This window comes from Mugil cephalus, chromosome 12 (assembly GCF_022458985.1).
Source record: "Mugil cephalus isolate CIBA_MC_2020 chromosome 12, CIBA_Mcephalus_1.1, whole genome shotgun sequence".
NCBI classification, from domain to species: domain Eukaryota; kingdom Metazoa; phylum Chordata; class Actinopteri; order Mugiliformes; family Mugilidae; genus Mugil; species Mugil cephalus.
In genome coordinates this window covers 9,543,433-9,567,668 of record NC_061781.1, presented here as the reverse complement: position 1 = coordinate 9,567,668, position 24,236 = coordinate 9,543,433, and the positions used below count along the sequence as shown (strand labels likewise).

General features: G+C 37.8%; 6 protein-coding genes across 6 annotated transcripts; all 6 read left to right on the top strand.

Moving 5' to 3' along the window:
• The first annotated feature begins 769 nt into the window (after positions 1-769).
• Positions 770-1,732, top strand: LOC125018231 (olfactory receptor 10H2-like). The gene has a single exon (XM_047602010.1). The coding sequence runs from the start codon at positions 797-799 to the stop codon at positions 1,730-1,732; it is 936 nt and encodes a 311-aa protein (XP_047457966.1). The 5' UTR covers positions 770-796.
• A 2,189-nt stretch (positions 1,733-3,921) lies between these two features.
• On the top strand, positions 3,922-4,968 carry LOC125017811 (olfactory receptor 2K2-like). The gene has a single exon (XM_047601322.1). The coding sequence runs from the start codon at positions 4,000-4,002 to the stop codon at positions 4,966-4,968; it is 969 nt and encodes a 322-aa protein (XP_047457278.1). The 5' UTR covers positions 3,922-3,999.
• Positions 4,969-6,204: 1,236 nt separating this feature from the next.
• LOC125017826 (olfactory receptor 6C1-like) lies at positions 6,205-7,225 on the top strand. The gene has a single exon (XM_047601338.1). It carries the CDS (start codon positions 6,275-6,277, stop codon positions 7,223-7,225), a length of 951 nt encoding a protein of 316 aa, XP_047457294.1. The 5' UTR covers positions 6,205-6,274.
• A 3,344-nt stretch (positions 7,226-10,569) lies between these two features.
• Positions 10,570-11,952, top strand: LOC125017810 (olfactory receptor 6C1-like). Its single transcript, XM_047601321.1, has one exon. It carries the CDS (start codon positions 10,588-10,590, stop codon positions 11,515-11,517), a length of 930 nt encoding a protein of 309 aa, XP_047457277.1. The 5' UTR covers positions 10,570-10,587; the 3' UTR covers positions 11,518-11,952.
• Positions 11,953-15,605: 3,653 nt separating this feature from the next.
• On the top strand, positions 15,606-16,535 carry LOC125017813 (olfactory receptor 11H6-like). The gene has a single exon (XM_047601324.1). It carries the CDS (start codon positions 15,606-15,608, stop codon positions 16,533-16,535), a length of 930 nt encoding a protein of 309 aa, XP_047457280.1.
• A 5,013-nt stretch (positions 16,536-21,548) lies between these two features.
• LOC125017800 (olfactory receptor 142-like) lies at positions 21,549-22,822 on the top strand. Its single transcript, XM_047601307.1, has one exon. The coding sequence runs from the start codon at positions 21,549-21,551 to the stop codon at positions 22,500-22,502; it is 954 nt and encodes a 317-aa protein (XP_047457263.1). The 3' UTR covers positions 22,503-22,822.
• Positions 22,823-24,236: the final 1,414 nt, after the last annotated feature.

Genomic DNA, 24,236 nt, shown 5'->3' with positions numbered 1-24,236 from the left:
AATCTTCATCAAATGTATTGAATGCAACATGTAATGTTGTTGGTAACATGTCTGTTGGTAATCTTTTTCTTTCTCGATCTCACATCTACTTGTGTCAGTTTCATTTTGTTCTCAACACTTCAAAGGCACCAAGACAATCTGCTCATATCACCTTATAGTCAGCGTAGCCTTGTTTTCACTGTCAGAAAAGAAAACACAATTTTACAACAAACCTTGGCACAGTTACATTGTGTGTTGTTATATAATCACTTATTCCGTTTTTAATCAAATACAAACACGGAAACAAAGAACCATTAGAAGTTCTCTAAAATAATACCAGTAGGTGAAAATTTAACATTTATCTATTATATGAAGTCTTCATTTAATTTAAGTGGATGTAAATGGACCAAGTTCTAGAGGATAATACTGTGTGACATAGCTCAGTCAATAACTCCAGGAGCAGCTGTGGCTCCGCGTGCTTGACTCATGTCTCCCCCTGCTGCTGCACCAATTCACATCCCACAACCCCAAAACTGAAATATTTTAAAATCTAAAATCTAAAATCTAATCTAATCCGGTGAAAGTTACTTCTCTCCAGTGCTTCTGCTCAAATTCCCAGCATGATTTGGGTCATTGGAGAGAGATGATTTAAGCGGGGGGTACCAACACTGGAGGTTTCAGAGACACTGGGCTGTAGGATGGCAACACGTGTGGGGAAAACATTTCTCTGAAGTGACAACATATGATCAGCACATAATGAGGTTTGATATGAAACAAGCTTTGAATGAATTTGTTCGTGCTGGCTGACGTGATTCTAATGGATAATATTTCTGTGCTGACATTTTTTACACTCTCAGGACTGAATTACACAGTACACCACAGGCTCATTCTCTTTGCCTTAACTTTGCTGTGTTACTCAGTAATTTGGATAGTAAATGCTGTTCTCATCATAACCATCATTGTGGACCGAAAGCTTCATGAGCCCATGTATATCTTCCTGTGTAATCTGTGTATTAATGGACTTTATGCAACAGCAGGTTTTTACCCCAAATTCCTCTTGGATCTTCTGTCCACTTCTCATGTCATTTCTTACGCCGGATGCCTTCTGCAGAGTTTTGTGATTCACTCAGCATCTGGATGTGATTTATCAATTTTAGCTGTGATGGCCTATGACAGATATGTTGCAATATGTCAACCTTTAATGTACTACTCACTTATGACTACACAAAGAGTATCTCTGCTTGTGGCCTTCTCCTGGCTCTTGCCTCTTTTTTGCATGTTCAATAACACAATGACAATTTTTCAAACAAGGCTGTGTGGCTCACACATACCTAAACTTTACTGTTCAAACGCGTTAATTGGTAAACTAGTTTGCTCGACATCTGTAGCAAATATAAGCATTGCATATTTGAACATTGCAATTTACGTCATACATTTTTTGTTTCTCCTTTGGTCGTATATGTATCTGGTGAAAACTTGCTTAAAGTCAAAGGAGAACAGGAAGAAGTTTATGCAAACATGCGTCCCACATTTAGTTTCTTTGGTGAACTTTGGTTTTGCCGTGTTGTTTGATTTAATGTACACTCGATTCGGTTTAGGAATGTCATCACAGAGCTTTCAGAACTTCATGGCAATAGAGTTTCTATTAATTCCTCCAATTCTGAATCCTTTAGTGTACGGCCTGAAACTGACCAAAATTCAGAAAAGAATTTTTGGTTTTATTCGTCAACAAAAATGTCATAATAGCTACTGATTTAACATATAGGAATCTTTTTTTTTTTCCTTCTTAGTTATATGTTTACCTGAAACCTCTCATTGCTAAAACTCACTAAGACTGTAATGTCTTTTTCACTTGTACATTTTCTGAAATGGACTAATATTATGGTTATTTATTTTTGTCATAGTAAGTCTTAGTAAATAAGTGTGTATCTTGTGTTTATGTTTGTATGCTTCTCACATTGTGCAGGAGGAATCTGTAAAAGCACACAAATGTGTATTTTATGTATTTTTTATTTGTTGGGACGTTCTCTAGTTTTTTTAGTGTTGTAGTCTTTGAGTCAAAGTGATAAAGGCTCAGGTTTCTGATTGTGTAAAATTTGACTAAAACTGGATTGTCGTGTTAGTGTATTGTCTTTTATTCTCTGTTCTCAACATGCAACACTGAATAGACAGAACAGACATGTCATCCTGAACCTGGTTCAGATGAAGAATTTTGACAGCATACTACACATCATATATTAAATACATTTTCCAGTCTAAAAGATGTAAATAAAGTATATATCGATCTACAAATAAGAAACTGACATCTAAAGCAGATGCAATGTATTTAAATCATTAAAATAGGTAAATAGGTCATTATAATGAATGTAATTAGATCTGAGTCACTACGTATGACAAATGAAAATGTACAAACGCAAACAAAACGTTATGCCAGGGAAAATTCAGGCATGTAAAATAACATCTAGAATTAACAACTAGTAGTGCGTTTCCACCACCGGTCAAGTTTCAGTTCAGATGTAATGAAGACTTTAGAGGAATTCAATAAACAGCTTTGATACGTGATATCTCATCTCATCTCCCACACCGCTTAATCCTCACTAGGGTCGCGGGGGTTGCTGGAGCCTATCCCAGCTGGCATCGGGTGAGCGGGGTACCTGTTAGCTCTGCCTATTGTTTTGTTTCAGTGTGTGAGTTTGTTAAGAGGAACAAGAGCAAATGAATAAAAAGGGGATTTAAAGCAGATTCTGATACTCAGTTGACAGCAGAAAATGCTTCAAGTAGGATGTTGCTGCAGATGCTACAAATTCTATGATGTGGGTCCTTCACACATGCATCTCCATCTCTGAAGATGTTCATTGCCATGTCCTTTCTGGTCACCTGTTGTAACGTTAACATCGCACCACCATAAATATATATTATCTATATGTGTGTGTGTGTGTGTGTAACTCATTATTATATTATCATCTGCATTTTTAATATATTTTATATATATATATATATATATATATTTTTTTTTTCTTTCAGAGTATTATAAGGCAGAAGGGGACAAGTCCAGTCCAAAGTACATTACAACAAAGTAAATAAATACAGAAAGGACATCTGTTCAGAGAAAGAGACAGAAGTCTGTTTTGGTTTTGTATGAGTTAAGACTCGATTCACAATTAAGACAAAAATGATCAGTTAATTATTTTAAATAGCTGTAATGAAAGTTTTATCTATGCTTTGGCATCAGAGCATTAAATATAGATAGATACTTTATTTATCTCAACTTTCTCACCTATTTTATCTATGTGCATGGCCTAAGTCATACGTTCCTCAAACCAAATTTTAAAACCTTTACCCTTTCCATAGACGCCCCAGACAAGCTTAGTCTAAGATCACGCAACTTTCGTTTAAAACCAAAGATGAAACACCTCATCTTGGACACTGAAATCCTGAAAAATACCATCCTACCATCTATTTATCACACAATAATAACACCATATTAGTGCACCAATAAATAGTATTCAATGTGAGCAAGTGCTGATTCCGTGTAGTTGGTGGGCAAGGCGTGGGTCAAATATAATGGTTGCTGGCCAAACCCCAAATTGGGCAGCCAAGATTTTCACAATATTATCACATGAGTATTTTTAACATGATATGGGAATTTATTTTTTTAATTCCACGATTATTGTCAATAACAGTATAACATGACAGCCCCACAGGGAGAGAGAGCACTCACTACAATAAGCTAAGTTAACTGAACTATTCCACAATTCAGTTAAACACGTTTTATTTACGTCATAAATCTAAATGATTATATTAACTGGTCTAACTTATTCCCCTAGTTGTTGTGTTTTGTTGATTTCTAATCAAGTTTTCTTTAGTCACCCAAGAAACACACCTTAATACCTTAAATTCCCTAGCGTGTGTTTTGTTGTTCAACCACAAGCTGTTATTAGCAGGTGAATTGTAGTGGGAGACCAGACTCTGTTACCAGCTCAGCAGAACATTTTGTTGCATAAATTCTTATGCTGTTACATGAGGGAAATATACTTTATGAATCTTTGCTGCCTGATCATGGATAACGTATCTTTTGTAAGAATTTTCATTCTGTCAGGGTTTAACGAGACAATTCATTACGGAGTCACTCTCTTTGCATTCACTTCACTGTATTACAGTTTGATTTTATTTTTCAATATCTCTCTTGTTATGATCATTGTCTTAGATGAAAACCTGCATGAACCTATGTATGTTTTATTGGTGAGCTTTTGCATTAATGGGCTTTATGGCACCACAGGTTTCTACCCAAAATTCCTCTTAGACCTGCTGTCGTCCTCTCAAGTAATCTCATATGAAGGCTGCCTTATACAGGCTTTTATCATGTACTCATTTGCTTGCAGTGATTTGTCCATCTTAGCAGTTATGGCCTACGACAGATATCTGGCTATATGTCGACCACTTCACTACCACTCTTTCATGACTAAGAGGAGGCTCTCTCAGCTGGTGTGTTTCTCCTGGCTAACACCTTTATGCATTTTGTCCATCAACATCATACTCACATCTAAACTGAAACTATGTGGATCAAAAATCCAGAAATTATTTTGTGTGAACTGGATAATTGTTAAACTTGCCTGTTCTGAAGCCGATACCCTTTCAAACAGCATATTTGCATATATTACAATTGTCATTTATGTGTGTCACGGGTTTTTCATCACTTGGACTTACATGCATCTAATTAAAACATGTGCAAGGTCCAAAGATGACAGGGTAAAGTTCATGCAGACGTGCGTGCCACATTTAGTCTCTTTAACCACATTCCTGACTGTAATACTTATAGATGTGATGTACATGCGGTTTGGCTCTGCTGATTTACCTCAAAGTCTTCAAAACTTCATCGCTATAGAATTTCTCCTCATCCCTCCAGTCATGAATCCGTTAATCTACGGATTTAAACTGACCAAAATACGAAACCGAATTCTAGGTTTAGTTGGTGTCAGAAGAAAATGACGTTTCTAAAGTTTCTAATTCAAAAATGTTCCTTTAATAATACATATTGTGATCTAACTAATGTTTTTCGTATGACTGATACGGACAGACCTCAGTGTATGGTTGGTTTGTTATTTATAGTTAAGATGTGACCTGTGTGAATATATTAAATATATCAATATTTCTTCTCTCTTTTTTAGAGTATTGTAAACCAGAATGTGCACAGAAATTTCAAGGAACAAAAGTCCAGGTCATAACAAGATTACATTGTCCTTAACCCAAAAATAATGTTTTCTACATTGTATAGAAATAGTTTAAGGCAAATATTTCTGCATTTAAACTGTGTGACTGGACTGCCTCTTTGAGATGAAATTCTGTGTCCAGTAGCTTCATCACTAAGTGTATAATCTGTGAACTGTGATGTGCAGATTTTTGTGACCTACTGAATATTTTATCTGTCATTGCTGTGGTCCCAACAATGTACTTAAACACTCAAGACATACATAGATACATACAAAATATATGAATGTGGTATTTTCATTGCATTAGAAAACAAAATAAATATATACAGAAAGAACATCTGTCAAGAGAGAGAGACAGACGTCTGTTTTGGTTTTGTATGGTTAAAGAGTCGATTCAATATTAAGGCAAAAATGGTCAGTTAGTTATTTTAAATGACTGTAATGAAAGTTTTATCTATGCTTCTTCATTGGCACATTAATTATAGACAGAAAGATACTTTATTTATCCTGGGGGAAATTCTGTGTCCAGTAGCTTCATCACTAAATTGATGGCACCATAAATGTTCCAGCAATTAAAGATAGCAACATCAAATTCTTAGCTAGAGGGTGTACCCCGCCTCTCGCCCGATCACAGCTGGGATAGGTTCCAGCAACCCCCGTGATCCTAGTGAGGATAAGCAGTTGTAGAAGATGAGATTTTGAGATAATATTGAGAAAACTTTTTCCCACCATTCTCTCTCTCTCTACACACACACACATATATATATATATATCATTCACTGCAATTCCATATATTCCATATATTTCAAACACATTTTATTTACGTCATAAACCTAAATAATTGTATTCACTGGCCTAACTTATTACCCTAGCTATCCTACGTTTTGTTAATTTCTAATCAAGTTTTCTTTAGTCACCCAAGAAACACACCTTGGCGCCTTAAATTCCCTAGCGTGTGTTTTGTTGTTAAACCACAAGCTGTTATTAGCAGGTGAATTGTAGTGGGAGACCAGACTCTGTTACCAGCTCAGCAGAACATTTTACTCCATAAATTCTTATGCTGTTACGTGAGGGAAATATACTTTATGAATCTTTGCTGCCTGATCATGGATAACGTATCTTTTGTAAAAGTTTTCATTCTGTCAGGGTTTAACGAGACAATTCATTACAGAGTCGCTCTCTTTGCATTCACTTCACTGTATTATAGTTTGATTTTATTTTTCAATATCTCTCTTGTTATGATCATTGTCTTAGATGAAAACCTGCATGAACCTATGTATGTTTTATTGGTGAGCTTTTGCATTAATGGGCTTTATGGCACCACAGGTTTCTACCCAAAATTCCTCTTAGACCTACTGTCGTCCTCTCAAGTAATCTCATATGAAGGCTGCCTTATACAGGCTTTTATCGTGTACTCATTTGTTTGTTGTGACATGTCCATCCTAGCAGTTATGGCCTACGACAGATATCTGGCTATATGTCGACCACTTCACTACCACTCTTTCATGACTAAGAGGAGGCTCTCTCAGCTGGTGTGTTTCTCCTGGCTAACACCTTTCTGCATTTTGTCCATCAGTATCATGCTCACATCTAAACTGAAACTATGTGGATCAAAAATCCAGAAATTCTTTTGTGTGAACTGGATAATTGTTAAACTTGCCTGTTCTGAAGCCGATACCCTTTCAAACAGCATATTTGCATATATTACAATTGTCGTTTATATGTGTCACGGGTTTTTCATCATTTGGACTTACATGCATCTAATTAAAACATGCGCAAGGTCCAAAGAAGACAGGGTAAAGTTCATGCAGACGTGCGTGCCTCATTTAGTCTCTTTAACCACATTTGTTATTGTAATACTTATAGATTTGATGTACATGCGATTTGGCTCCGCTGATTTACCACAAAGTCTTCAAAACTTCATCGCTATAGAATTTCTCCTCATCCCTCCAGTCATGAATCCGCTCATTTATGGATTTAAACTGACCAAAATACGGAACCGAATTCTGGGTTTAGTTTGTCTCAGAAGAAAATGACCACTTCTGTAAAGTTTCCAATTCAACAATGTTCCTTTAATAATACTGTGATCTAACTAATGTTTTTCATGTGACTGATACTGACAGACCTCAGTGTATGGTTGGTTTGTTATTTATAGTTAAGATGTGACCTGTGTGAATATATCAACATTTCTTCTCTCTGCTTTAAAATTCTAAGCCAGAATGTGCACAGAAATTTAGACAACAAATTAAATACAGAATGAACATCTGTCAAGAGAGAGACAGACGTCTGTTTTGTTTAGTATGGTTAAAAAGTTGATTCAATATTAAGACAAAAATGATATTATATTATATTATGTTATTTTAAATGATTGTAATGAAAGTTGTATCTACGTTTAGGCACTGGAGCATTAATTATAGACAGATACTTTATTTATCCTGAGGAAAATTCAGTATCCAGTAGCTTCACCACTAAATTGATGGCACTATAGCTAGAGAAGGCAGATGATTTGAGAGAGGAGAAATGGAAGCCATCTATGTCAAATTTGAAAGACTTTCTCTTATCAGAGGAGGTGGACTGAGATATAATCTGCCATCAATTTATAATACAGTCTTAACTCCTGTCTTCAAGAAGTTTTAAACCCATTCACACCTTGAGACTGGAGTCTCTCACTGACAATGGCTTTGCTAGAGCATCATTCATAGGGAAAGTCTCCCCCCTCTCAAAGACAGGTGAGCATCCAGCCGTTTATGGCAATTAGTTGGACCAGTTTCTGGTTCCTACAGAAACAAGTCAAGCACGTTTATGATGAGTTTTACCCACAGAATTTCCTATTGAAACCTCAATTTCCCACCAGTCCCTTAGAACTTTAGAGGCTACTCAGATGAGCAGCAAAACGCCTTCAAGAAACTGTACAGGTGCAGTTGCCTTTTTTAAACACCTTTTGGGTTGGTTTACAGCCTCTCACTGTGGAGCCAGAATCAGAAGAGCTGGATTAAATTACCAGGCTCCTATCCCAACACATAGTGGCATTATGTACAGTGTGATCTTAACTAATGGTCTAATTAATATTCCAGAAAAACATTAATTTATCATTGTGTTTGTGGCTCTGCCTCTCTGTGTAATGCAAGGAGTGTGTCACACCACATACAATGTGTGTTTGTGCTGTAATATACAGAAAATGTGTTTTTTTCTATGCTAAGATTAAAAGAACTGCTGTCTTTAACATTTAACTCTCAAATATATTTCTGTTTGTCCCTCACTGCGAATGCATTGAGTGTTTTCCACTTTTTACTTTGGTTAAAATCACAGATTGTTAAAGGATGACAGACAATGAGCCAGTGATTGGATTGACTGACATGGGACTGGGACCATCTCTACTGATGTAAAGACTGAGATCTTAAATCTTTCAACCCAGTGTTTCATAGCTGCAGCTGATGTGCCTCTCCATCTAGGACAGGGTTGTCAATCATATGGCCTGCAGGCCAAAACCATCTCACAAGAGGATCTTATCAGATCTGTGGCATGAATTTGCAAAGTGCAAAATGCTGTAATTACATAGAGGACCACTGGTATTTCAGAAGGTTCACTGAGCCTATACGGAATGTCCTGTGGTTAACACAGTTCCTGAATGCACCACAGTCTTGTATTAAAAATGCTATGTACAGGTGTCAGTCTGTTTGATTGGCCAATTACTGATGTTCAAATAACCCACTGGGTTTCCAGGTGGGTGGGACTGAGTGAAGAGAGACAGAGCCAGAAGAATGTCACCTCCAAGAACTTAGTTCAGTAAGCTTTAGATTTTTAAGTTGGTGCGTGCCTCCTTCCACCGTGACCACACTACAGACCGTTGCTGGTTAGCTCCTCATGTTAGCAGTATAAGAGACTTGAGCTTGAGAAACATGCACCAAGCTGCTGAGAACCAACTGGATGCCTATGAACATGGACAGAGTCTGAGTTCGTTTAGTGTTTCTTCACCACACACTATTGAAGGAGTGTATTGCCAAACTATATCTAACGGCATCCTGTTCCCCAGGAACTGTTACTACTGTTAGGACACTGTGAACTGGATTCAAATGAGCTCCAACATACGCATGTGGCAACTATTTGGTACCACTGACTAATCGACTTAAACTCTTTTCAAAATACATTTTTTAGTTTTGATAAGAAATTCAAATGTATGGACTGCATGGTCAAAAATAAACAGTGTGTCCTTCTACAAGTATCTTTGTGGTACCAATACCAGGTTTAAAGTACTATTGTTAATGCATGGGAGACTGAGCTCTCACAGACAGCATAGCTGTATATGAAGCTAACTAGACCTCTCTGTACCCTAGAAAGAGTCATACATTCTGACTGCTAGTATACACACATCTCAGATTTAATACTTTAGTAGACCCGTCATCAGTTACCTCCCATGCAAAGGGTGAAAATGAATCATTTTGAGGCACGTTACCCACCCTCCTGTGAAATAATAGGACAGAGTGCTACAAAAGTAACTTACATTCCCAATTTCTCCACTGTTTTAGTATGAGCAGCAGACAGAACATGAGTTGTGTTATGCTTCGTAACATGGTGATAAAATTGCACTCCAGGTTGTTCATATAATGAACTTTGTATATTTTGGCTGTGTGGCCCATGAACTAAAATGAGTTTGACACATCCCTGTTCTAGTGGATAATACTGTGTGACATCCAGCCACTAACTCCAGCAGCAGCTCCTCCTCATGCTTTCTCTGTTGCTCCCTCGACAAAACTGCCCCATGTCTCCCCCTGCTGCTGAGCCAAATCACACCCTACAACCCCATCATTGAAATATTTCAAAATCTAATCCAATTTTAGTTACTTTTCTCCAGCGCTACTCACATTCCCAGCTTCATTTGGGTCATTGGAGAGTAAAAATATTAGGAATAGCCATATGATCCAGCCTTCCAGTTGAATTCTTTCTAATGGCCAATGGGGTTGACTATGTTTACGACCCTGGACATCAGCCCCATTGAAAATCTGTGGTGGATGTATATATATGTGTGTGTGTGTGTCTGTGTGCGCGTGTATTTGTCCACAGTCTTTGGATCATTTATATCATTCACTGTAATTCCATACAATTCAGTTAAACACGTTTTATTTACGTCATAAATCTAAATGATTATATTAACTGGTCTAACTTATTCCCCTAGTTGTTGTGTTTTGTTGATTTCTAATCAAGTTTTCTTTAGTCACCCAAGAAACACACCTTAGTACCTTAAATTCCCTAGCGTGTGTTTTGTTGTTCAACCACAAGCTGTTATTAGCAGGTGAATTGTAGTGGGAGACCAGACTCTGTTACCAGCTCAGCAGAACATTTTGCTCCATAAATTCTTATGCTGTTCCATGAGGGAAATATACTTCATGAATCTCTGACCATGGATAACGTATCTTTTGTAAAAGTTTTCGTTCTGTCAGGGCTTAACGACACAATTCATTACAGAGTCGCTCTCTTTGCATTCACTTCACTGTATTACAGTTTGATTTTATTTTTCAATATCTCTCTTGTTATGATCATTGTCTTAGATGAAAACCTGCATGAACCTATGTATGTTTTATTGGTGAGCTTTTGCATTAATGGGCTTTATGGCACCACAGGTTTCTACCCAAAATTCCTCTTAGACCTGCTGTCGTCCTCTCAAGTAATCTCATATGAAGGCTGCCTTATACAGGCTTTTATCGTGTACTCATTTGTTTGTTGTGATATGTCCATCCTAGCAGTTATGGCCTACGACAGATATCTGGCTATATGTCGACCACTTCACTACCACTCTTTCATGACTAAGAGGAGGCTCTCTCAGCTGGTGTGTTTCTCCTGGCTAACACCTTTATGCATTTTTTCAATCAGTATCATGCTCACATCTACCTTGAAGCTATGTGGATCAAAAATCCAGAAATTCTTTTGTGTGAACTGGATAATTGTGAAACTAGCTTGCCCTGACTCTGACACCCTTTCCAACAATATTGTATCATATGCGACTATTGTCATTTATATGTGTCACGGGTTTTTCATCATTTGGACTTACATGCATCTAATTAAAACATGTGCAAGGTCAAAAGATGACAGGGTAAAGTTCATGCAGACGTGCGTACCTCATTTAGTCTCTTTAACCACATTTGTTATTGTAATACTTATAGATTTGATGTACATGCGATTCGGCTCCGCTGATTTACCTCAAAGTCTTCAAAACTTCATCGCTATAGAATTTCTCCTCATCCCTCCAGTCATGAATCCGCTCATTTATGGATTTAAACTGACCAAAATACGGAACCGAATTCTGGGTTTAGTTGGTGTCAGAAGAAAATGACCACTTCTGTAAAGTTTCTAAATCAACAATGTTCCTTTAATAATACTGTGACCTAACTAATGTGTTTCATGTGACTGATACTGACAGACCTCAGTGTATGGTTGGTTTGTTATTTACAGTTAAGATACAACCTGTGTGAATATATGAATTCTTTTCTCTGCTTTAGAGTATTGTAAACCAGAATGTGCACAAAAGATTTTCATTGATTTTCATTGCATTAGACAAGAAAATAAATAAATACAGAAAGTACATCTGTTAAGAGAGAGACAAAAGTCTATTTTGTTTTTGTTTTTTCATGGTAAAAGAGTCGATTCAAAATTAAGACAAAAATATTCAGATATTTTTTAATGGCTGTAGTGAAAGTTTTATCTATGCTTTGGCACTGGAGGATTAAATACAGATAGAAAAAAGAAGCCATACGTTTACAATTACTGGGTGTGCATTATGAGACCTTTCTGACAGAAAAATTGCAGAGGGCAAAAATATTATTATTATTATTTTTTACAAATAGATTTGCACAACTTCCTTCTTTACGAAAGTTCACCAGTTAAAGAAAACAGCCCTAGTGACTGTTTTCCACATGCACCTTCTACCATCAGATCCAAGAGTCTTGAGTTTGGTCTCAGTCTTTCTGTTTGTTAATCAATTTATCTCAGCTGTCTTGTTGTTTGAGTTTCTGCACACATGGTCCTCTGAGGTGAACAAATAGTTTATATTTTTTTCACCACTCACTAGATATTCTAATGCATTTATATTGGACAGTTTGGACAGTTTATTCACTCAGTGACTGTCACAGATTATTTCTTAGGGTGCTGATCCCTCTTCAGTGTCCTGTATGAAGGGAGAGACCAGAGAAATAGGGGATGTGGATATTTCAAGCTTATTATACAAATCAATAATTGGGGTTGTTAACACATCAACCATATATACTATTTATTAAGTAATTGAGTTTGATAACACATGAAAACTGTGTGTATATTTTTACCTCACCTGTAATGGGCAGAATGGTGCGCTCAGTGGGAGCAGTGATGCTGGCTTTGGTCTAAACCACATCTAGCAGGTCAGGGGTGAGTTTGGTCGAGATGCAAGGACGTCACAGAGATGGCTGTCAGCTATTCTGGTTCTCAAAGCCTCAAAGCACTATTAGCACAGCATTAGTTCTACCTGAGGACGTCCCGTGATTCAAATATTAGCCCCTATGTCAGTGTTTAATGTGGCGCATTCACACAGGATAAACAAACTCTGTGTTTTACTCTAATTCACATTCTGTTGTTGTGGCTCTGCTACTTTCCGTCTTATGCCACTGCGTGCCAGAGACAGTTTTAAATACTTTGCAAATTATAATGGATGATAAAAATATATTTTTTGATATGATTTATCCCGGGGAAGAAACTACCAACGACCTGGCAGTATTTAAATCAGCTCAACCTTTGATGCCAATGAACACCTTATATTAACGGTTCATTTAATGGTGTCATCTGTCCAAACTTTGAAATATAGCACATCCTTCAAATTTCTTAAGTGACACAAGGGAGGAAAAAAAGTCGCAAATCACACAAAAGTCTCGAAAAAGTAAAAACTCACAGAGATGTCAATTCGCACTGGATTAGTTTTATCAGAGTTCCTCTGTGTTACCAGAAATGTGGTAGGTAATGTGCAGTTTAATTTTTACTTTACAAATAACGGAGACGGACGATTAAGATCACAGACGACCTCAATGATTATTAGACATTATATCATGGTCTGGGTGAATCCTCGATTCTGATTGGCTGCGGGGTGTACATTAAAAAGTGATAACGGACACCCATAAAGACGTTCCGGTCAAATTACCTGATGACAGTTCTAAATCATTGCGCTGGCTCAAACGCGTTGGTAACCGTGGCAACAGAAACACAGAACATCGTTTTTTTTTTTTACATCTTATTTATCACAACGGCAATACAGTTGACAAAAAAATAGTGATTTTAAACCGCCTGGCAACGCCTGCGGACCTAATATTTATTTCGTAAGTGAACATGGAATAAGCGGGATAATGCCCTTCGAGGTGTCCATTATCAGAAATGAATGGACAACGCGGAGGCGTGTACCAGCCTGGCAACACCTGCGGACGTGAGATGTTAAATAGTCCACATTAAAGTATTAATAATTGACCTAATATTTATTTATTTCGTAAGTGACCATGGTATAAGCGGAATAATGCCCTTCGATGTGTCCATTATCAGAAATGATTGGACTTCGCGGAAACAACCGTCCTCCGCGTCGTCCATTCATTTCCGATAATGGACACCTCGTCGGGCATTATCCCTTACTTACCGGGATGTCCCTCAGGCTAGCTGTCATTTGCTTTACCTTCTCTTCTCGCTCGGCGCCAGCGTAGGAGGTGAATCCAGGTGCTTCCTTTGTAATGCCTTTGTTTCGTTCGTACATTGTACTCAGTCTTGCGTCTCTTCGGTTGCGCCATTTCTGGTGGTAACCATCATGTAACCATGCGCAGTCTTTTTCTTCGGATGCTTGCTTTGTGGAGATGCTGCCTTGTTCAAGACAGTGGCGCCACCAAGTGCTTCAACTAAGAAGTACAACACGGTTAAGCGCAAATAGTAAAAGTGGGCCGTAGTCCATTATATTTGTAGACAGTGATTCATATTCAGATTCAGACAACTTTATTAATCCCACCAGGAGCAGTTGGTTTGGACAGCTTACATACTACACAAAACACATATGGGCACATGATACGGGCCAATTAAAATCGGATGGAACATTATTGACCCAGTGCCATTGGAAGCCCTGCATGCCCATGACATCACATAGCATCCACCACGTTTTACAGAAGATGTGGTGTGCTTTGGTGTGCATTAGCTGTTCCAAGCCTTCTGCATACTTTCTTCTTCCCATCATTCTGGTACAGGTTCAGTATAGTTTCACCTGTCCAAAGAATGACGTTCCAGAACTAGGCTGGTGTCTTTTGATGTTTTTGGACAAAGTCTAATCTGGCCTTTCTATTTTTTGAGGCTGATTAATGGCTTGCACCTTGTGGTGAACCCTCTGCAAAGACTTTGCTTTACTGTAGACTTGATACACCTACTTCCTGGAGAGTGTTCTTCACAGGTTAATGTTGGGAAAAGGTTTTTCTTTTTAAAACCACAGACAGGAGAAGTAAATAACATTGACCATTTTCTGACAACTCAATGTTCTGCTGTGAAAGATTTGGACTTGGCATTCATGAGGATGTTACTAAGACATGTACCACCCATCTAGGCCAGACCGGACACCCCCACCCCATAGCATTGACACTCCTTGATGGCAGCAGACGTTGATCGTTGACCTGGCCTCCAGATTCACTAGATCCCAAACTGATCAAGTATTTGTGGGATGATCCACAGAGGCCCCTCCCATCAACTCAACCCATGGGATCCAAAGACCCCCACTAACCACATTGTGTTTCCAAACACCACAGGACACCCTCAGAAGTCCCATTGTCCATTCTCTGTTGAAGTATTCGCTGTTGTAGAGATATAAGGGAGACCTACACAATATTAGGAAGGTGGTCATAATGTTATACATGGTCAGTGTATTATTCAAATCAAATTATTAAAAATGACACCCCTGGATGTATTTTACCTTCACTAAACCTGAATCCTGAATCTAGGCTAAATATAGAGTGAGACTATTACAGGTACCCTTCTGCAATGACCAGATGCCAAAAATCAAAACTATTAGTATATCGTACCTAATATACCTAAAACAAAGTAATGTCCTAACTCAGTAATGGGAGGTCACCTTAAAAGAGCAGCCTACATGTATAAATGTGTTTTAAAAAATATATACTATATGTAAATATATATAGCATAGTTTTTCGATACTTTATATAAAGTAAGTCTGGACGAATAAACTGATTGCGTTAATTACTTCCCAAGGACCACGGATCAGTTTGAATTCCCAGCTCGTGTTTTGTCACAAGTCAAAGGGATTATAAACAGAGGACACTGCAGGAGATGACAGGTCAGCGTAGCTCCTCACTCTTAACTTTCACTGTATGTAGACAGGTAGATTTAGCTGATTTAAAAACTGTGAATATTTGCTGTGTGATTATGGATAATATGTCTGATATTAGGATTTTCACTCTTTCAGGGATAAACGAGACAATGAATTACAGAACTGCCATCTTCTCACTTACTTTAGTGTATTACTGTTTGATTTTATTAGCCAATATCTCTCTTGTTATGATCATTGTCTTAGATGAAAACCTGCATGAACCTATGTATGTTTTATTGGCCAGTTTTTGCATTAATGGGCTTTATGGCACCACAGGTTTCTACCCAAAATTCCTCTTAGACCTGCTGTCGTCCTCTCAAGTAATCTCATATGAAGGCTGCCTTATACAGGCTTTTATCATGTACTCATTTGCTTGCTGTGATATGTCCATCCTAGCGGTTATGGCCTACGACAGATATCTGGCTATATGTCGACCACTCCACTACCACTCTTTCATGACTAAGAGGAGGCTTTCTCAGCTGGTGTGTTTCTCCTGGCTAACACCTTTATGCATTTTCTCAATCAGTATCATGCTCACATCTACCTTGAAGCTATGTGGATCAAAAATCCAGAAATTCTTTTGTGTGAACTGGATAATTGTGAAGCTAGCTTGCCCTGACTCTGACACCCTTTCCAACAATATTGTATCATATGCGACTATTGTCATTTATGTGTCTCACGGGTTTTTCATCATTTGGACTTACATGCATCTAATTAAAACATGCGCAAAGTCCAAAGATGACAGGGTGAAGTTCATGCAGACGTGCGTGCCACATTTAGTCTCTTTAACCACCTTCCTGACTGTAATACTTATAGATTTGATGTACATGCGATTCGGCTCCGCTGATTTACCTCAAAGTCTTCAAAACTTCATCGCTATAGAATTTCTCCTCATCCCTCCAGTCATGAATCCGCTCATTTATGGATTTAAAATGACCAAAATACGGAACCGAATTCTGGGTTTAGTTGGTGTCAGAAGAAAATGACCACTTCTGTAAAGTTTCCAATTCAACAATGTTCCTTTAATAATACTATGACCTAACTAATGTGTTTCATGTGACTGATACTGACAGACCTCAGTGTATGGTTGGTTTGTTATTTACAGTTAAGATACAACCTGTGTGAATATATGAATTCTTTTCTCTGCTTTAGAGTATTGTAAACCAGAATGTGCACAAAAGATTTTCATTGATTTTCATTGCATTAGTCAAGAAAATAAATAAATACAGAAAGTACATCTGTCAAGAGAGAGACAAAAGTCTATTTTGTTTTTGTTTTTTCATGGTAAAAGAGTCAATTCAAAATTAAGACAAAAATATTCAGATATTTTTTAATGGCTGTAGTGAAAGTTTTATCTATGCTTTGGCACTGGAGGATTAAATACAGATAGAAAAAAGAAGCCATACGTTTACAATTCCTGGATGTGCATTATTAGACCTTTCGGACAGGAAAATTGTAGAGGGCAAAAAAAATTATTATTATTTTTTATTTTTTTTACAAATGGATCTGCACAACTTCCTTCTTTACGAAAGTTCACCAGTTAAAGAAAACAGCCCTAGTGACTGTTTTCCACATGCACCTTCTACCATCAGATCCAAGAGTCTTGAGTTTGGCCTCAGTCTTTCTGTTTGTTAATCAATTTATCTCAGCTGTCTTTTTTGAGTTTGCACACATGTCTCTGGGTGAACAATAGTTTTATTTTTTTCCATCACTAAATTCAATGATTTATATTGACAGTTGACGTTATTCACTCAGTGACTGTCACAGATTATTTCTTAGGGTGCTGATCCATCTTCAGTGTCCTGTTAAGGAACAGAGAATAGGGGATGTGATATTTCAAGCTTATTATACAAATCAATAATTGGGGTTGTTAACACATCAACCATATATACTATTTATTAAGTAATTGAGTTTGATAACACATGAAAACTGTGTGTATATTTTTACCTCACCTGTAATGGGCAGAATGGTGCGCTCAGTGGGAGCAGTGATGCTGGCTTTGGTCTAAATGACATCTAGCAGGTCAGGGGTGAGTTTGGTCGAGATGCAAGGACGTCACAGAGATGGCTGTCAGCTATTCTGGTTCTCAAAGCCTCAAAGCACTATTAGCACAGCATTAGTTCTACCTGAGGACGTCCCGTGATTCAAATATTAGCCCCTATGTCTGTGTTTAATGTGGCGCATTCACACAGGATAAACAAACTCTGTTGTTGTGGCTCTGCTACTTTCCGTCTTATGCCACTGCGTGCCAGAGACAGTTTTAAATACTTTGCAAATTATAATGGATGATAAAAATATATTTTTTGATACGATTTATGACGGGGAAGGAACTACCAACGACCTGGCAGTATTTAAATCAGCTCAACCTTTGATGCCAATGAACACCTTATATTAACGGTTCATTTAATGGTGTCATCTGTCCAAACTTTGAAATATAGCACATCCTTCAAATTTCTTAAGTGACACAAGGGAGGAAAAAAAGTCGCAAATCAAACAAAAGTCTCGAAAAAGTAAAAACTCACAGAGATGTCAATTCGCACTGGATTAGTTTTATCAGAGTACCTCTGTGTTACCAGAAATGTGGTAGGTAATGTGCAGTTTAATTTTTACTTTACAAATAACGGAGACGGACGATTAAGATCACAGACGACCTCCATGATTATAAGACGATATATCATGGTCTGGGTGAATCCTCGATTCTGATTGGCTGCGGGGTGTACATTAAAAAGTGATAACGGACACCCATAAAGATGTTCCGGTCAAATTACCTGATGACAGTTCTAAATCATTGCGCTGGCTCAAACGCGTTGGTAACCGTGGCAATAGAAACACAGAACATCGTTTTTTTTTTTTTTTTACATCTTATTTATCACAACGGCAATACAGTTGACAAAAAATTAGTGATTTTAAACCGCCTGGCAACGCCTGCGGACCTAATATTTATTTCGTAAGTGAACATGGAATAAGCGGGATAATGCCCTTCGAGGTGTCCATTATCAGAAATGAATGGACAACGCGGAGGCGTGTACCAGCCTGGCAACACCTGCGGACGTGAGATGTTAAATAGTCCACATTAAAGTATTAATAATTGACCTAATATTTATTTATTTCGTAAGTGACCATGGTATAAGCGGAATAATGCCCTTCGATGTGTCCATTATCAGAAATGATTGGACTTCGCGGAAACAACCGTCCTCCGCGTCGTCCATTCATTTCCGATAATGGACACCTCGTCGGGCATTATCCCTTACTTACCGGGATGTCCCTCAGGCTAGCTGTCATTTGCTTTACCTTCTCTTCTCGCTCGGCGCCAGCGTAGGAGGTGAATCCAGGTGCTTCCTTTCGTAATGCCTTTGTTTCGTTCGTACATTGTACTCAGTCTTGCGTCTCTTCGGTTGCGCCATTTCTGGTGGTAACCATCATGTAACCATGCGCAGTCTTTTTCTTCGGATGCTTGCTTTGTGGAGATGCTGCCTTGTTCAAGACAGTGGCGCCACCAAGTGCTTCAACTAAGAAGTACAACACGGTTAAGCGCAAATAGTAAAAGTGGGCCGTAGTCCATTATATTTGTAGACAGTGATTCATATTCAGATTCAGACAACTTTATTAATCCCACCAGGAGCAGTTGGTTTGGACAGCTTACATACTACACAAAACACATATGGGCACATGATACGGGCCAATTAAAATCGGATGGAACATTATTGACCCAGTGCCATTGGAAGCCCTGCATGCCCATGACATCACATAGCATCCACCACATTTTACAGAAGATTTGGTGTGCTTTGGTGTGCATTAGCTGTTCCAAGCCTTCTGCATACTTTCGTCTTCCCATCATTCTGGTACAGGTTCAGTATAGTTTCATCTGTCAAAAGAATGACGTTCCAGAACTAGGCTGGTGTCTTTTGATGTTTTTGGACAAAGTCTAATCTGGCCTTTCTATTTTTTGAGGCTGATTAATGGCTTGCACCTTGTGGTGAACCCTCTGCAAAGACTTAACTTTACTTGACTTGACTTTACTTGACTTACTAGACTTGATACACCTACTTCCTGGAGAGTGTTCTTCACGGGTTAATGTTGGGAAAAGGTTTTTCTTTCTAAAACCACAGACAGGAGAAGTAAATAACATTGACCATTTTCTGACAACTCAATGTTCTGCTGTGAAACATCTGGACCTGGCGTTCATAAGGATGTTAATAAGACATGTACCACCCATCTAAGCCAGACCGGACACCCCCACCCCATAGCATTGACACTCCTTGATGGCAGCAGAAGTTGCCACACACACACACACACACACACACACACACACACACACACACACACACACACACACAAACAAACCTTTTAGGAACAACTCAAAAAACATGAAAAACAGCATATGGTGTTTATCTGGCCTCCAGATTCACTAGATCCCAAATTGATCAAGTATTTGTATGATGATCCACAGAGCCCCCTCCCATCAACTCAACCCATGGGATCCAAAGACCCCCACTAACCACATTGTGTTTCCAAACACCACAGGAAACCCTCAGAAGTCCCATCGTCCATTCTCTGATGAATCACAGCTGTTGTAGAGATATAAGAGAGACCTACACAATATTAGGAAGGTGGTCATAATGTTATATCGTGTATTATTTAAATCAAATTATTAGATATGACACCCCTGGGTGTATTTTACCTTCACTAAACCTGAATCCTGAATCTAGGCTAAATATAGAGTGAGACAGGTACCCTTCTGCAATGACCAGATGCCAAAAATCAAACTTAAAATTATTTTGAAATGCATAACAACACCACTTCGTACCTAATATACCTAAAAGGAAGAAATGTTCTAACTCAGTAATGGGAGGTCACCTTAAAAGAGCAGCCTACATGTATAAATATGTTTTAAAAAATACTGTATATACTATATGTAAATATATATAGCATAGTTTTTCAATACTTTATATAATGTAAGTCTGGACTCTGCAGGAGATGACAGGTCAGCGTAGCTCCTCACTCTTAACTTTCACTGTATGTAGACAGGTAGATTTAGCTGATTTAAAAACTGTGAATATTTGCTGTGTGATTATGGATAATATGTCTGATATTAGGATTTTCACTCTTTCAGGGATAAACGAGACAATGAATTACAGAACTGCCATCTTCTCACTTACTTTAGTGTATTACTGTTTGATTTTATTAGCCAATATCTCTCTTGTTATGATCATTGTCTTAGATGAAAACCTGCATGAACCTATGTATATTTTATTGGCCAGTTTTTGCATTAATGGGCTTTATGGCACCACAGGTTTCTACCCAAAATTCCTCTTAGACCTGCTGTCGTCCTCTCAAGTAATCTCATATGAAGGCTGCCTGAATTCTGGGTTTAGTTGGTGTCAGAAGAAAATGACCACTTCTGTAAAGTTTCTAATTCAACAATGTTCCTTTAATAATACTGTGACCTAACTAATGTGTTTCATGTGACTGATACTGACAGACCTCAGTGTATGGTTGGTTTGTTATTTACAGTTAAGATCACAGAGATGTCAATTCGCACTGGATTAGTTTTATTACAGGTACCCTTCTGCAATGACCAGATGCCAAAAATCAAACTTAAAATTATTTTGAAATGCATAACAACACCACTTCGTACCTAATATAACTAAAAGGAAGAAATGTCCTAACTCAGTAATGGGAGGTCACCTTAAAAGAGCAGCCTACATGTATAAATGTGTTTTAAAAAATATATACTATATGTAAATATATATAGCATAGTTTTTCGATACTTTATATAACGTAAGTCTGGACTAATGAACTGATTGTGTTAATTACTTCCCAAGGACCACGGATCAGTTTGAATTCCCAGCTCGTGTTTTGTCACAAGTCAAAGGGATTATAAACAGAGGACACTGCAGGAGATGACAGGTCAGCGTAGCTCCTCACTCTTAACTTTCACTGTATGTAGACAGGTAGATTTAGCTGATTTAAAAACTGTGAATATTTGCTGTGTGATTATGGATAATATGTCTGATATTAGGATTTTCACTCTTTCAGGGATAAACGAGACAATGAATTACAGAACTGCCATCTTCTCACTTACTTTAGTGTATTACTGTTTGATTTTATTAGCCAATATCTCTCTTGTTATGATCATTGTCTTAGATGAAAACCTGCATGAACCTATGTATATTTTATTGGCCAGTTTTTGCATTAATGGGCTTTATGGCACCACAGGTTTCTACCCAAAATTCCTCTTAGACCTGCTGTCGTCCTCTCAAGTAATCTCATATGAAGGCTGCCTTATACAGGCTTTTATCATGTACTCATTTGCTTGCAGTGATTTGTCCATCCTAGCGGTTATGGCCTACGACAGATATCTGGCTATATGTCGACCACTTCACTACCACTCTTTCATGACTAAGAGGAGGCTCTCTCAGCTGGTGTGTTTCTCCTGGCTAACACCTTTCTGCATTTTGTCCATCAACATCATACTCACGTCTAAACTGAAGCTATGTGGATCAAAAATCCAGAAATTATTTTGTGTGAACTGGACAATTGTTAAACTTGCCTGTTCTGAAGCCGATACCCTTTCAAACAGCATATTTGCATATATTACAATTGTCGTTTATGTGTCTCACGGGTTTTTCATCATTTGGACTTACATGCATCTAATTAAAACATGCGCAAGGTCCAAAGAAGACAGGGTAAAGTTCATGCAGACGTGCATGCCACATTTAGTCTCTTTAATCACATTCCTGATTGTAATACTTATAGATGTGATGTACATGCGGTTCGGCTCCACTGATTTACCTCAAAGTCTTCAAAACTTCATCGCTATAGAATTTCTCCTCATCCCTCCAGTCATGAATCCGCTCATCTATGGATTTAAACTGACCAAAATACGAAATCGAATTCTGGGTTTAGTTTGTGTCAGAAGAAAATCACCTGTCATTAAGTTCCATCCGTAATGTATTCTTTTATTATTTGTTTATTTAAATAGGACAATGCTGAACTCTTGTTTGAACAATTGCTGATAAAGCATCTAACCTTGCAGTTTTTTAATTTAATTTCTGGAAAATTACATGTACGTATGAATATGTCGCTGTGTTTGTGGTGCTGCCTCTCTGTGTAATGCAAGGAGGAGTTTGTCACACCACATACAATGTTTGTTTGTGCTGTAAATATACAGAAAATGTGTTCTTTTTTCTATGCCAAGATTAAAATAATTGCTGTCTTAAACATCTGTTTGTCTCTCATTGTGAATGCAATGTATTGAACGTTTTCTGTATTTTTTTTTCCTTTGGTTAAAATCACAGGTTGTTAAAGGATGACAAACGATGAGCCAGTGACTGAAATGAAGTGTCTCCATCTGAGTCTGTCGCCACTGATGATCACAGATCACACAGATGTCAAGATTCAGATCTAAAATCGTTCAACCTAGTGTTTCATAGCTGCAGCTGATGTGCCTCTCCATCCAGATGATCTAAGCACTAACTGTTAGGAGGTGCACATTCCTTCTTGTCAAAGACTAAAATCTGTGCGGAGCTGAACATGATACCAAGTCCGAAGACAAAGCCGCACAGAGGGAAGGGGAGGCACAGACTACATACATTCTTTTATTTATACTTCTGTATAATATGAGTGTTGAAGGTCCTGTTTTACTCTTTTGTATCAGTTGACTGTTGATAAAACTGCCACCTGATCAAATAGTAAACCATGATACTGATGGTCAAAATGTTTCATGACCTTCAAGGTTCTGATAAGAGGACAAAAAATGAGGCAAGTTGAATATATTTTTAAAACCATGATCTGATGAAAAAGATAAAACCCATAGATTTATGCAGACTAAGACAAATGTATCTGTTTTAGATAGAAGAATGTTAATTATGCAGGTTATTGTTTGTTTTGTATCAGACAGCACCTACAAACAAAATAAAACAAAAAAAAAACATAAGGGTTTTTATTACTATTATTTGAAATTCATAGTAGTTTGTGCATATTTTAATAATACCACATGATTTGAGACACTTCGTAAGTTCTGTGTTTGTAGATAATACACTTTACAGATAATTTAGTCACCATTAGGTTTTGTGATTGTGTCATAAATTTAGTTTTTTTTATTTTGTTTGAAATTAATGCAAAACTTAGTGTTGTTGAAGTAAAACAGGTTTAGTGTTATTGATATGAATGGTTTTAGTTCAGACATTGTGGCCTCATTATGTCCAAACACATTAATAAAAAAGTAAAGAGGCACATAATTAAAATAGACAAAGATATAGACTAGCAGCAACACTGTGAGGAAGGTATTGCACTTCTGTAATACACTTTATGAATCCATAGCAAGATATAATCACCCATGAGTGAGTTACTATTCATTAATACACAGGACAAGATGTTACAATCCCTTGTGCCATGATCTGAGGCAAAACTCCTTTAGAAGCCCAGTCCAACTGGAGAACCAGCAGAACAGTGGTCAGCTACTAACTAGCCTAGCCAGAAGCAGTTGGTAATAAACTGATGGGACATGCGACTACACTTCAACCAAAATTCTCTCCCTTCTGCCTATATCAGAAATAAGATGGAAGTAATGACAGGTGGCGGGACCTGCGACTACATTTCAAACAACGCCGCTCACTTCAGAAATAAAGCATCAGAAATAAAGCACTATCAGACACCAGCTAACTAGCCTAGCCACGGAAGTA